This window comes from Cetorhinus maximus, chromosome 10 (genome assembly GCF_964194155.1).
Source record: "Cetorhinus maximus chromosome 10, sCetMax3.hap1.1, whole genome shotgun sequence".
NCBI lineage: Eukaryota > Metazoa > Chordata > Chondrichthyes > Lamniformes > Cetorhinidae > Cetorhinus > Cetorhinus maximus.
This window is the reverse complement of record NC_135888.1, coordinates 47,999,493-48,015,003: the sequence shown is the minus strand read 5'-3', so window position 1 is coordinate 48,015,003 and position 15,511 is coordinate 47,999,493. Positions and strand designations below refer to the sequence as shown.

At 43.4% G+C, this 15,511-nt stretch overlaps 1 protein-coding gene across 1 annotated transcript in view; it reads right to left on the bottom strand.

The window, feature by feature from the left end:
* Positions 1–14,739, bottom strand: part of LOC144685665 (glutamate receptor ionotropic, NMDA 1-like) — an 83,105-nt gene extending 68,366 nt beyond the window's left edge. Inside the window, exons 1-6 of the mRNA XM_078550431.1 lie at positions 14,624–14,739; positions 12,685–12,859; positions 10,007–10,151; positions 6,770–6,853; positions 5,443–5,578; positions 3,943–4,076 (exon numbers count right to left, since the gene is read on the bottom strand). Of these exons, the coding sequence (XP_078406557.1) occupies positions 3,943–4,076; positions 5,443–5,578; positions 6,770–6,853; positions 10,007–10,151; positions 12,685–12,859; positions 14,624–14,726 (777 nt within the window). The 5' untranslated portion in view covers positions 14,727–14,739. The remainder of the gene's footprint in view (positions 1–3,942; positions 4,077–5,442; positions 5,579–6,769; positions 6,854–10,006; positions 10,152–12,684; positions 12,860–14,623) is intronic.
* Positions 14,740–15,511: the final 772 nt, after the last annotated feature.

The following is a 15,511-nucleotide window of genomic DNA, read 5'->3' as shown; positions in this document are numbered from 1 at the left end:
GCCAGTGCGTGACCTTGCCCTCTGGCAAGCTGGCATCTGCACTGTCCTTTCCCCCTGCACTGGCTGTGTCCTAGAGCACACCGTCTCCTCACATGCAGATCCTTCCTCTAATCCAGTCTCTAAACTGGATGGTGTCAGTATCTGAGCTGGTGACTGCCAGTGTCGGATGGATATATTTTCATTTTCACTGGCCAGAATATTACACTCGCCGGGCGGGTTTGCGCCCGACCCAAATGAGCGTAAAATGACGCGTGATGGCGTTGGGCAAGCGTCCCGACAGCATTGCGCACTCGTGTGATATTTTGGTTGATGGGCGTGCACGGAGTTGGCAGCATGCCTGCCGACAATTAAAAGGCCTATTAAGGCCATTAAAGACATAATTGAAAGGAATTTTTCGCTGCCTGTCCAACCTTACGGTTGAGGGGCAGACGAAAAGGCAAAACAGCCTCTGGATTTCTTAGGAAACCCCATCCACAGGCGGGATGAGGTTTCCAATAGCTATAAAAAATTAAATAAAAATTTAAACATTTCATTGATAATGTGTCCCTGCTCATGTGACAGAGTCACATAGGGGACATGTTTTTAACAACTTATAATTCTTTATTTTTATTTCTCCCTGATGCAGCTCTGTGCCTCAAGGAGCTTTTCCTGCACACACGTGAAGTTTCCCGCTCACCCACTTTACCGCCCCCCCCCCCACCACAGGCAGTGCTGAGCGCTGCAGTGCGTGTTTCACGCTGGGCGGGCCTTAATTGGCTCCCAGTGTGAAATCGCAGTACGGCACCGATCGCGGGCGGCTTCCCAACCGCCCCCGCCCGCCCCCACTGAGCCTGCCCGATGAGGGCAAAATCCTGGCCAATCTCTTCTTCCTCTTTCTCCATTGACTAGGTATGGTTCAGTAATTTGGGGATCAGAAATGAAAAATGGACAAGGATTGGCTGGGGGTGGGGGAGGTGGAGAGGAGAAAGTGAAAAGTGTTAGCTTACACCCTCTCCCCTCCCTCACCCGGAACAGACTGTGGGATGAGAGAAGGAGCATTCAGTATCCAGCCCATTAGGGACCATGGCCTCAGTGATGCTTGCTCTCGGAGTGGTCAGCATTATCTCCTGAAAAGTATGACATGCAGGTGCACTTACTCTCCTGCAGTTCCTCCCTGCTGTTACACACCACCTTCTCCTGCAAGAAAGAAGGAAGTGTGTGAGTGAGTGTCCTGCAATATGTTTGGATGAGGTGGCTGTCATGGTTGAATAGCTGCCAGAGCGTGTGAGCTGTGGGTTGTAAATGCAGTGCTTGCAACAGTGCGGTGTGTACGGGTGAGGTGAAGCCTATGAATGTTAGGTTCAGTCCTGATTGATAGGCATTGTTGGTACGTGAGTGATAGGGGTATAGTGAATTGAGCAGTGGATGTGTTAGTGGTGCAGCTGGTAGGAAATGCCATTTGAAACTCTTTTGAGTTATCACCAGTGACAGATTGCAACTCTTTCAAGTACACTCACAGTTCTTGGTTTCCGGGAGTGGGACATGAACCCACAACCCTCTGATTCAAAGGCGAGGGTGCTATGAACTGAGCCACAGCTGACACCTCCAAATGCCATTTGAAGGTGAACTCTCTGACTTTGACAATGCATGTGAGATTGTTAAACTTCTTCCCGCGCTGCATCCAGGTTTGAGAAACACTCCTGGCATTGACATTCACCGTTATTTTTCCCACTGCCCCTGAGTACGTGTATGAAGGGCCTCTGGCCCCCTGTGGATACAAGACATCTCTCCTCCATTCCATCACTCCCAAGGACTCCAACACATTCTCAGAAAACCTTGGTGCATGATCCCTACTATGTTCAACCATTCCTCAATCTTAGCAGACATTCAGCACACAAAGGACTGCCTGCAGCCACAATACACATCCCCTTTATATATAGTGTTGGCAGTCTGAAAATATCAGACCTGCACTGATGCCTGCAGTAATAAACAAGAGGCAGCACTGGCTGCATGCAGCAGTCATTTAAAATGATAGGTACCACAAATTTACCATGTTGCTTTAACATGGTGCACAGTTATGATATTAAAAACTTTTAGAAAAATCTGTTTTAAAGGCTACATTTAAAAAAAGTCCTTGGACTAAGTTTAAAGACCCTTTCAAAATGGCTGCAAGCTACCAGACAGAACTGTGGGTTTCGGACTGGGTCTCCTCTTCTGAGAAGACAAAAGACCATCCTTTAATTTAATTTATGGTTCATTGTAGTCTCGTCCAGGAGATAACAAAGTTTAGTTGATGCCTCATTGTGAGAATATAAATCACTGCCTTGGCCAGGGAAAACGCTGAGAGCCACAGGTGGGGGAGAGGCTGTTTGGAAATTACTTGGCATTTTGTAGAGGTCACATGATATACCGGTGGTCACCTTAGCTCCTGAGAAAAAAACACTGTAAAGGACAGGAAGTTGGGAGAAGCACGCAAGAGCTTCAACGCAGGGAGACTAACAAACACAACTATCAAACCACTGTAATAAACCAGGCTAAAAAAGGGCCATACTGCAGTCCCTTGAAAGAGAAATAAAAAAATTCCTCTCTCCCCTACCTGATTCCATTTACTAAGCTACCTGCTAAAGCAACTTCTGCAATTTGACATTGGAAGCCATCACAGATGCAGAGCCAACACTACAGCCTCAAGACCTTCACTTCAGACCATACAACACCTCGACTCCACCAAAGTCGCCTGCACCGAATGTGGACTAACCTTGGTTTACATTTATAAGTGTTGTTTTATCATTATTTTAACTAATCTTTGTGTGTTAGTATCTTTGGGGCAGAATTCTTACTTCGATGGGCGGGCGGGGCTCGGCGGCGGGTAGGCAACTGAACTCCGCCACTGAAACGTGGCCCGCCGCCATTTTGAGTGGGCGGGTCAATTAAGCCGCGCCCAGCGGCCTGCACGACAGGAAGTGCTATGCGCTCCCTGTGCGGGGGGTGAGGGATTCCCCATCTGTCAAAGTGCGCTCTTTCGCGCATGCGTGCAAAAGAGCGCACATCTCCCTGAGACAAAGGACAGAACCGAAGAATTTTCCAGGTAATTCTGTTTTTGTCCCTGAGACAAAGTGCTGTTTCAGGGAGATCAGTGACAGTGTCAAAAACATTTAAAATAGAAGAATATAAAACTTATTAACATGTCCCCCTCATGTGACAATGTCACACGAGTTGGGACATGTTAATAAATATAACATTACATTTATTAAAGTTTTTAAAAAGGAACATGAAACCTTATCCTGCCAGTGAATGAGGTTTCATGCATAATCAGAAGCTTGCTGGGGCTCCTGGCCTGTCCGCCAGCCTTAAGGTTGGACGGGCAAGTCTTTAACAATCTTAATTGCCCTGTCAATGACTTTAATTGGCCATTGACAGGTCGGCGGGCGGACAGCTGATTTCGCTGTCCGCCCGCCTTCCTGAAAATTTAAAGGGAGCAGGATGACTTCGGGGGTTCCTCCCGACGTCATCCCGTGTCATTTTCCCGTCGGCGAGCGGGCCCTGCCCCTAAATCGCCGACGGGAAAATCCTGGCCTTTATCTTTACTTGGGTAACCTCCAGAGTGTAAAATAAATTAACCTTTCCTTTTTTAGTAAAAAAGCTTTGCAGCTGGGTTGCACTCCAAGGGCAACAAATTACACACACACTGACACACACAGACTGACACACACACTGACACACATGCACACACTGACACACAAAATGACACACATATACACATACACTGACACACACAAACTGATATACACAGACAGACACATGCACACTGACACAAACACACACACTAACACAAATATATTGTTCATGTGCGACACAATGAATGAGTATGGGTTAAAAATGTACCATGACCCCTGTACACGCTTTCAGATCCTATCCAAATTCTCCCTTCTTCAGTCCACATTAAATGAAAGAAGGAATACCTACTCGCTCCTGTGTCCCAAACTTCCCATCCTGGACAAGGTGAACCTCGTAGGTAAAGTTCAATGCAGGAGTGCTCGCAAGTTTGATGAGCAAATCGATACAGAATCCATAGCAGCACTGAGGGACAATGGGACGACCTGCCAAACACACCGTGGAGTGGAGTTAGCATGACTTCAGAAACAGTGTGTTATAACAAACAGCTTCCAGACTTCAAATACATCACAGTACAATTGCTTAAAAAATATCGGAAATGATTGTCAAAAAGTGTACACTTAAAAATAGAGTTTCTGAAAGGAATGTTACTATAATAACATTCAATGGTTCATTAAAATCACCCAACACTGAAGAAGTCTATTTCCTAGAATTAGTGCAAATATGATTGAGAAGGATGCTCAAGACACGTGTGAGATCTCAAGAGATCCAGGACTTTCTTATTTGAATGGGAAAGTTCTATTGCTTCCAGTCACGCAGCCGATTAAAGATCATGGACAACATTTAGGCTGGAGCTGTGCTCAGATTTTTTTTTAAAAGGAAGCAGTTTAATTCACTTGCTCAATGAGATTCTGTCTTAAAGGTAAGGAAATGAATCCTTCCTCCCACCACCATAATGGCTCATGGTTTCTGAAGTAGGACCTGAGCTCCCACACAATCTGCTAAAGTGAGTCGTATTGCAATGACTGCAAATCACAATTGTACTGGGTTTGTATTGTAACAGATGTGATAAGTTAGCAAGAAACAGCTTTAACTTACTTTGCATTGGATGTGATGGGCTATATTGGGATGGGTTATATTGGCGTGATGTGATGGGTTATATTGGGGTGCTGGGTTGGGTTATATTGGGGAGATGGGATGGGTTATATTGGGGTGCTGAGGTTGGTTATATTGGGGTGATGAGATGGGTTATATTGGGATGATGTGATGGGTTATATTGGGGTGATGTGATGGGTTATATTGTGGTGGTGGGATGGGTTATATTGTGGTGGTGGGATGGGTTATATTGTGGTGGTGGGATGGGTTATATTGTGGTGGTGGGATGGGTTATATTGTGGTGGTGGGATGGGTTATATTGTGGTGGTGGGATGGGTTATATTGTGGTGGTGGGATGGGTTATATTGTGGTGGTGGGATGGGTTATATTGTGGTGGTGGGATGGGTTATATTGTGGTGGTGGGATGGGTTACATTGGGGTGGTGGGATGGGTTATATTGGGGTGGTGGGATGGGTTATATTGTGGTGGTGGGATGGGTTATATTGGGGTGGTGGGATGGGTTATATTGGGGTGGTGGGATGGGTTATATTGTGGTGGTGGGATGGGTTATATTGGGGTGGTGGGATGGGTTATATTGTGGTGGTGGGATGGGTTATATTGGGGTGGTGGGGTGGGTTATATTGGAGTGATGTGATGGGTTATTTTGTGGTGCTGGGACTATATTAAAATGAGTGTCATAGATGAAAAAGATGATTATGTTTCTTGTGAGCAGCATAGGGATATAGTGTGGCCTACCTGGCACAGTTGCATTGGGTCCTGTACAGATCACCTTTTTAATGGGGTCACCGCTAATCGTAAGCTCTTCTTCACATGTTCCATCTGGTAATGTTGGCTTCACATATACAAAAGGTTCCTGGTAAATACTGACAATCTTTGGGTAAAGGAAAAGGTTCAAATCACCTTTCTAACTAAAATGTCAGAATAAATATTTTCTAACAGTGTGTGCTTGTGAACAGTTTATAAACAGCTTACATTGAACATAAGGAAAACATTCTCAATTATAATGAGGTATTAGTGTGTAATAATTCGGACATGATACAGTAGAACAAGATCTTAAAAGTCAGGAGGGCAGGAGACTGATAGTTTGTGTACGTTCAGGCTCTGAGTGCTGAAATTAAATAACCCAGCATTTGAACAGCTATAAATGCTGTTCAACATGAAGCTTTAAACTCCTTTTCTTGCTTTCATTGCAGGTCTCAGTACTGCACACTGATCTCCACAAGTCTCAGTACTGCACACTGATCTCCACACAATTCACCATGTTTATTCCCAGGGTCTTGGATCATATATAAACATGCACAGATTGATAGCTGTTAGAATGTTTTATGTGAAATTATTTCCTTGTCTTCAGCCTCAATGACCACTCCTGTTAGACTGAGGGTCAGAGGAAAGTAGGGAACTCTTGGCATTATGCTCAGCCTGACTTGACCATACCATCTATGTGTGTGTGTATGTAAATGTATATATATATATATATATATATACATATATAATGTATATACCTATGTCCTATTTGTTGGCAATAGATGAATATTCTTTGTACCAGCCTGCAGCTTAGAAAGCACTGGACTAATTAATTGTACATTAAATAGGTAACTGAACTGTTTCAATGTTTCAATGTAAACAGTGTGCTACAGTTATTGCAACCTTTGTTAATCTGAAAATACAAAAAAGAACAGAACCACTTTTCCTGTGCTAGATCTCAACATTAAACTGGAAATGTAATTCCTTTACTCCATCTGTGGTGATTCACTATGGCGGTGGTATTCACTTATCTTCATGCTGCAGGCCTGGTCATTCGCCCCTCCTCCTCCTTCATTGACATTGACAGAGAGACTAACCCATGAGCTTTCATAGTTGACACACTTACTGCATGAGCAGCTAACAGGTTAAGTTTCTGTATTGTGAAACTGAGCATGAATCGTTTATCTAAGGACTCAGCCATTGAAGTTGAGTGCTTTTGACATCAGTTGCGATCGAGCTCAGGATTCCTGCAGAGAACGCAATGTTTTAGCTTCACAGCTGTCTCTTGTTACTAGAATCATTTTGCCTAGGTTTGTACCTTCAATCTCGTTGACATCTGAAAGCCTTTGGGTGTGTTTAATTCTCCACCTGGCCAGATTATTTTCTTGTCATTCAGCAGAACCTGTGAAATTGATCAAACACAGTGTCAAAAAAAAGCATCCTCGAAATGGAAGATAAGACACAGAGTGATGGAGAACGATTAAACACAAAGTTTTCAATAAAATACCATCTGCTCTATTATTGTCTCAACACGTTTTACTTACTTTGACAAGGAATGAATAATTAATAGGGAAAACCTGTGAGAATACAGAACTGTCACATTTCTCTAAATCCCAAAAGTGGATTATATCCTGGGACTTTGGTATTATATCGCAGTTTACAGCATTCTACATGATTAATTGGATTTCAGAAAGTCTTTCAATAGGCAAAGAGTATTTGATCATTGATATCCATGTGTGTCCAACTCATATTCAACCCTATTCCTTATTGAACGTTAAGATGATTCCTTCCTTAAAGGAGTTTATCCACATGGCGCAATTGAGTCAGACAGGAGTATATTCTACAAACCTATAACATTGATTTCTAATCTCGGTCTATATCCAGGGTAATGTAATGTCATTGAGTGAATGTTTTCTGTCAATATCAGGACTGAACAGAATGAACATGCCTCACATTCTCATTCTCCCATTCTCCCATATATGCATTACAGGCAGTATGCAAATCATTATTATTGGCACATTACAGGGAGCTGGAGAAGCAATCTTTTTCTTGTCAAAGGTGCCAACATTGCCCTTTAACTTGTACTTGCTACAGGTAATAAACTGTAGATAATCACATACGCAATGCTCTGAAAATCGCTTTTCCAATTGTTCTATTTATTTATCTGTGCGTGGTATTTTACAATCTTGGGGCCCGAGGTGAGGCTGCAATTGGCTAACATAATGGATGTGCTCCATTTAAACTCTTTTTGATTTGGCAAGTACCAAAATATTTGACTTTCCTTTGGTTAAAAGAAGTGAACGTGAAACAGCGTTAGAATAATCCAGGTCTTGTGGGGAGAAATAAACTCAATGTGTGGGACTGGATACCTTATTATCACACAAACAACCCCGTGTTCCATAGACACTGAGAAAGTTTGCATCACCCTGGTGCAATTAGGCTCACTGTGGTGGACCAGTGAGCTTAGAAAGGCTGAGTTATTTTAAATTCTTATCATGCAATCATAGAACACAATTGATTCTCGCTGGCCGATAAGAGCTGTATTTTTAATGTTGCGACACTACTGCAGCAGGATGAAGTACTTAATCAAGAAAAAAGAAAAAAACACCTATTTATGTAACACCATACAAGCTTGCGAGCACTCCTGCATTCAGCTTTACCTGCGAAGTTCACCTTGTCCAGGGTGAGAAGCTTGGGACTCAGAGTGGGTAGGTATTCCTTCTTTCATTTACTGTGGTGAAGGAATGAATGAGGGAGAACTTGGATAAGATCTGAAAACATGCACAGGGATTATGGTACGCCCAAAGTGCTTTTTGAAGTATCATCATTGTTGTAATGAAGGAAAAATAGCAACCAATTTGTGCACAGCAAGCTCCCACAAACAGCAATGTGATAATCAGTTAATCTACTTGTGTGGAGCTGCTGGTTGAGGCGTAATTAATGGCCAGAATTCCCCTGTCTTTCTTCAAATGATACCATGAAAACTTTTACATCTGCATGAGCCTCAGTTTAACAGCTTGATCTGAAAGATGGCACCACTGACTGTGCAGCAGCAGCAATGCGTTGGCCTAGATTTTGTGCTCAATTCTTTGGAGTGAGGCTTGTACCCATAACCTCCTGATTTTGAGGTGAGACTGCTACTAAAATATGCCAAGAGTGAGCTGACCAGCATCTTGTGTACTAGTGGGAGCTGGTGAAGTCGGCTTCCAGAGTTTGAAATAATTAAAACATGGCTTAATCACTTCACCACTATACAACAGAAACAGCAATAACTAGTATTTATATAGCACCTTTAATGCAGTAAAATGTCCCAAGGCCCTTCACAGGAGTGATTATTGAACCAAATTTGTTTACACTGGACCATATAAGGAGATATCAGGTCAGATGACCAAAAACTTGGTCAAAGAGGTCGGGTTTAAGGAGCGTCTTAAAGGAGGAGCAAGAGATTTTTTATTCTTTTATGGGATGTGGGCTTTGCTGGCTGAGCCAGCATTTAATGCCGATCCCTAAATGCCCTTGAGAAGGTGGTGGTGAGCTGCCTTCTTGAATTGCTGCAGTCCATGCGGTGTAGGTACACCCACAGTGCTGTTAGGAAGGGAGTTCCAGGATTTTGACCCAGCAACAGTGAAGGAACGGCGATATATTTCCAAGTCAGGATGGTGAGTGGCTTGGAGGGGAACCTCCAGGTGGTGGTGTTCCCATGTGTCTGCTGCTCTTTGTCCTTTGTCGGTTTGGAAGGTGCTGTTGAAGGAGGCTTAGCGAGCTGCTGCAGTGCACTTTGTATATAGCACGCACACAGAGGGAATGTTTAAATTGGTGGATAGGGTTCCGATCAAGTGGACTGCTTAAAGAGATGGAGAGGTTTAGAGGGGTACTTCCAGAGTTTGTAGCTCAGACAGCTGAAGGCACAACCGCCAATGATGGAATGATTAAAATCAGGGATGCACAAGTGGCCAATATTGGAGGTGCACAGAAATCTCAAAGCTTTGTAGGGCTGGAAGAGCTTAAAGCAATAGAGAGAGATAAAGCATGGAAGGATTTGAAAACAAGGGTGGAAATTTTTAAATCATGACATTGCCAGAACGGGAGCCAACATAGATCAGTGACCACAGGGGTGTTGGTGAGCAGAACTCACTGTGAGAAAGGATATGGACAGTGGAGTTTTGGGTGAACTCCAGTTTACAGACAGTGGAAGCTGGGATAGCAGCCAGGAGAGCTTTGGGATAATGAAGTCCAGGGATATCAGAGGCATAGATGAAAGTTTCAAAAGCAGATTAGTTGAGGCAGGGGTGGAGATGGCTGATGTTATGGAGTTGGAAGTAGGTGGTCTTGGTAACTTATCTTTATATAACACCATTCTGCATTTATATAACACCTTTCATGTCCCATGCTGCTTCACAGAGGAAAAATTGAACATTGTGCTGGTTTTCCCCTATGTCTGCAAATGTCACGCTTTGGATTGCTTGATTCAGAACATCAGGGTCAGTGTTAGGGTCAAGGTTGAGACTTAATCCCAGGTCAATGCTAACGTTAATCCTCTGGTTTTCATACGTACATCTGTCCCGTTGTACACTCCAATTTGCACAAGTTTCCCTTTTTGCACATTGACAATGCTGTAGTTAGAAAACTTCCGATCTCCTTCATCATTAAATTCCACTTGTCCAGTGAACCCTTCACGATATTTAGTGGACAGCAGAACCCTGCAGGTAATGAACACACAACACCTCAGTAATTGTACAGTGGACATAACTGGAATTCATGCGATCTTACAGTTCCTGATCTCATGAAAATAAGAGTGGCTAAATGTTAGAGTGTAGGTGCTGACCTGCGGGCTGTTTACTGAGACTGAAGCCTATGCTAACCTCTGTGAAATCTATACTGCTCCTGATCTCAGCTGAGGCTGTGCTTACAGTGCTCCAACCACTCTTGGCATCTCTGGCTAGGAAGAGGACAACATAAGCTAAGGTCCAAATCATCATCCAGTACCCCTGCTGGAACATGTACCTGGCTGAGTATTGGGTGAAGATTAGGCTGGGCTCAGCTTTGATCACCTCCATATGAAAAACGACCACTGGAAGAAATAAAAATGTACATTCTAAATGCTCAGTATTTGTGTCAGGTAAAGGTATTATTGCCAGTCATTTCTGTAGAGGTTCACTTGATATCCCATTGGAATTTTTATGGAACCTCGATGAAAGCCAGGGAAATGCTTAGATGCATCTTATTCTGGGATTAGGGCAGGAGCTTGGGAAAGCCTAGGAAATTCAGTAAATCTTATTTCAACCTGTGTAGTAGAGAATGACACCAAGGCCAGAATATTGCGCTTGTCAGGCAGGCTCAGTGGGGGCAGGCGGGAGCGGTTGGGAAGCCAACTGCAGCCCACGATTGGGGCCGGACCGCGATTTCACGCTCTCTGGCCAATTAAAGCCCACCCAGCATGAAATGTGCGCTGCAGCGCTGCCTGTGTGGGGGGTGGGGGAGGAGGGTGAGCGCGCAAGTTCGAGCACACGTGTGGGTGTGCGCTGGAAAAGCTCCCTGAGGCACAGAGCTACTATAGGGAGATGAGGATTAAAAAAAATTAAAAATAAAGAATTTTTAAAACCTTAAAAAACATGTCCTTGCTTATGTGACTCTGTCACAAGGACATGCTATTAACAAAATGTTAAAATTTTAATTTAATTTTTAATAGCTATTGGGAACCTCATCCCGCCTGTGGATGACCTTTCCTAAAAATCCAAAGGCTGCTTGGCCTTTTTGTCTGTCCACCAAGCGTAAGGTTGGACGGGCAGTGAAAAATTTAATTCAATTATAACTTTAATGGCCTTAATAGGCCTCTTAATTGTTGGTGGGTGCGCTGCCGACTCCTGTGTGTGCCCGCTGACCGAAATGTTGCATGTGTGCGTGATGACGTCCGGATGCTCGCCCGACGTTATTGCATGTCATTTTACACTCATTCTGGTAGGGCATGCGCCCGCCCAACGAGCGGAAAATTCTGGACCAAATGAAGGTCAGGAACACCAAAGGCTGCAGGATGTTAACAGGGCAGTCACTTGGAACAACGCGCAAATCCTACAGAATGACTGGGTGCAGAGCAGAACTGGCAAGCTGCGAGAAGCCTGTCCATCTTCACAATCTCTTGGCTCAGGATGACAATGCAATATGGCTGTCATACGGAATATTAATTGCAGGAACATCAAAGTAACATAGAAAATTTATTCTGTCCAGTAAGCTAAGTGTTACAAGATCATTAATGATATACCATCAGATTTAAATGAAAAATATAAAAAGCCAATAACATTGACAGTTAATGAACACTGACTGGCTGTCTCTGAATAAGAGAGACAGTATCAAAACAACAGAGGTAAATAAAAACCTAAAATCTGAAATAAAACAGAAAACACTGTGGGCCCATCAACATCTGAAAGAGGAGAGGTTAACTAAAGAACAGAAAGAAAGAAGATGAAAAGAAGAAATCAACTTCCATTTATATTTGCACCTCATCATACCATCAGGAAATGACACAGCACAGAATTATAGAACAGTAAAACAGAGAAGGCCATTCAACCCAATGAGTCTGTACAGGTTCTTTTGAAGAGAAATCCAGTTAATTCCAATCTCCTGGACTTTTCCCTTTGTTCCTGCAAATGTTTCCGTTCAAGCATTTATCCAATTCCCTTTTGAAAGCTGCTATTGAATTTGTGTCCACAGAGTAGAATACCCAGTAGCATTCATCAAACGCACTGACTGCACACACACTGTCCCTTTAAACACTGGAGTTGAAACTGACCCATGCAGGTTATCATCACACCCTATTTAGCTAATTGGCCAAGAATCCCGGGAATGTTTTGCTAGTTCAGTGGCTGGGTTAAAAAGCCACAGGCAAACGAACGGTGTTTACACCGCAAATACTCCCAGTGAGTTGGAAACTTAAAATCAGCCACTAGACAAGGTCTGGGTCATGTGCCTTCTTACATCACTGTGTGGACGTTATTGTATTCAGTCCCACATTACCCTGTATGTGCCAAATGTTTATATGACTGGACCCACACATGTTTTAACAGATTTTTGTTCGTCTAACAACATATTTTAAATTCACAAAGAAACCCAGTGGATATATAGGATCTAAAATGGACAGGTCTAGCATTCTAGGCAGAGCCATCAACTGATTATTTGAAGGTGAAGGTACACAGCATCATGAGTACAGTGACTGAAAGCCTGCACTAAACTTGTTACCTTTTAAAGAGTGGCCCAGTTTTCCAGATGTTGGTGTTCCCCACACAACCTTTGGGTGGGTCAGTAATGTTTTCCTTCTCAAAGAGTTCATGAATGGATTGTGCCACGATACCCACAGCATCATTAATGTGAGCAGTTTCATTTTTACCATCGATCAGTTGCAAACCAATTACACCTGCACAGGAAACCAAACCAGCAGATGTGAAATCAGAAAGACACAATAAGGGTGTAGGGTATATCAGAGTGTTACAGTGAGGGGTGTGGGATATATTAGAGTGTTACAGTGAGGGATGTGAGGTATAGCAGGGAGTTACAGTGAGGGGTGTGGGGTATATCAGAGTGTTACAATGAGGGTGTGGGGTATATCAGAGCATTACAGTGAGGGGTGTGGGATATATTAGAGTGTTACAGTGAGGGGTGTGGGATAAATAAGAGTGTTACAGTGAGGGATGTGGGATATATCAGAGTGTTACAGTGAGGGGTGTGGGATATATTAGAGTGTTACAGTGAGGGGTGTGGGATATATCAGAGTGTTACAGTGAGGGGTGTGGGATATATTAGAGTGTTACAGTGAGGGGTGTGGGATATATCAGAGTGTTACAATGAGGGCATGTAGTATATCTGAGTGTTACAGTGAGGGGTGTGGGATATATTAGATTGTTACAGTGAAGGATGTGGGGTATATTAGAGTGTTACAGTGAGGGGTGTGGGATATATTAGAGTGTTACAGTGAGGGGTTTGGGTACATCAGTGTTACAGTGAGGGGTGAGGGTACATCAGTGTTACAGTGAGGGGTGTGGGTATATCAGTGTGTTACAGTGAGGGGTGTGGGATATATCAGAGTGTTACCATGAGAGATTTAGGTACATCAGAGTGTTACAGTGAGGGGTGTGGGATATAGCAGAATGTTACAGTGAGGGGTGTGGAGCATATCAGAATGTTACAGTTAGAAGTGTGGGATATATCAGAGTTTTACAGAAAGGGGTGGGGGATATATCAGTATGTTACAGTGAGGGGTGTGGGATATATCAGAGTGTTACAGTGAGAGATGTGGGTACATCAGAGGGTTACAGTGAGGGATGTGGGTACATCAGAGTGTTATAGTGAGGGGTGTGGGTATATCAGTGTGTTACAGTGAGGGGTGTGGGATATATCAGAGTGTTACAGTGAGGGGTGTGGGGTATATTAGAGTGTTACATGAGGGATGTGGGATATATCAGAGTGTTACAGTGAGGTGTGAGGGATATATCTGACTGTTACAGTTAGGGGTGTGGGATATATCAGAGTGTTACAGTTAAAGGTGAGGGATATATCTGTCTGTTACAGTGAGGGGTGTGGGATATTTCAGAGTGTTACAGTGAGGAGTGTTTGTATATCAGTGTGTTACAGTGATGGGTGTGGGATATATCAGAGTGTTACAGTGAGAGATGTGGGTACATCAGAGTGTTACAGTGAGGGGTGTGGGTACATCAGAGTGTTACAGTGAGGGGTGTTTGTATATCAGTGTGTTACAGTGAGGGGTGTGGGATATATCAGAGTGTTACAGTGAGGTGTGTGGGGTATATTAGAGTGTTACAGTGAGGTGTGAGGGATATATCTGACTGTTAGAGTTGGGGTTTGGGATATATCAGCGTGTTACAGTTAGGGGTGAGGGATATATCAGAGTGTGACAATGAGGGGTGTGGGGTATATCAGAGTGTTACAGTGAGGGGTGTGGGGTATATCAGAGTGTTACAGTGAGGTGTGAGGGATATATCTGACTGTTACAGTTAGGGGTAGGTTGGACAGTCAAAGAGCTTTGTGGGTCAGAAATCCAATGACAATGTTTGGATGTCGCATTATTAAGCTGTTGAGGAAGATGAGGAAACACTAAAGAACCCAGAGTTCAGAACTGCCTCATAGATTTTTTGAAATGCTGTTCAGGAGTTTGACACCGTACCTTCTGGAACATGTTGCATGGCCCTGCCAGATATCTCTCTCTCTCCGACAAGCCAAACATAGCCAGGCCCCGTCATATTCAGGAATGTTGCAGTCTTGTACATTGTTACAGCATCATCTTCACTAAGAAGGATGAAGAGGAACACATTAAGGTTTGATGAGGAACTTATCAGTCTCTGATCTACCGTTGTGTACCCATTGCTTCTGGGCACCGGAGTGTTGATGGGTACATTTGGTTTCTCCAATGTCAAAACACAACAAGGAATAATGCTGCATTGCTGCATGGTTTATAAACACTCTGAAAATGAGTGGGCACTCAAATTACGGAAGGGGCCTTTGGAATTTAATATCAATTCTCTCAGCGGGACAGTTGTGGATAATTGAGACCATCGATTGGAGCTGACAAACTCAACCAATGCTGGGCACACTAAAGATCATGTTTTTGTTCCAATTTTCTCACCATTTCTCCTGACTCACTTTGGAGTGAGGATCCTTTTGCTCCTCATCGATTGGCTGGAGTTCATTTGTGAACTGACCAAGTTGTTATCCCTTGGTTGGTGCCAAGACACAGGGTGGTGGGGAACAGACTTTCATGGGAAACAAAAGCACCAACTTCTCAACAAATCTGGTTATTCTGATTTCAAATGGACCTCAATTCAGGTGACCAGATCTCCTTCCTGAAATAGATGGAGCTTTATAAATAAATGCAAATCAGACCTGGATGTTGTAATCAGAATATTTTACATCATATTCATCACTGCCTGTGTTGATATCACTAGTTCTGGATTCTTCCACAGAGTGTGGGTGGTACAAGTCCGGAGTAGGCTAGTTTCAGCACTATTTAAAAAGAGTCATCAGCTGCTCTCAGCTAAAATACTTGGAAGATTTT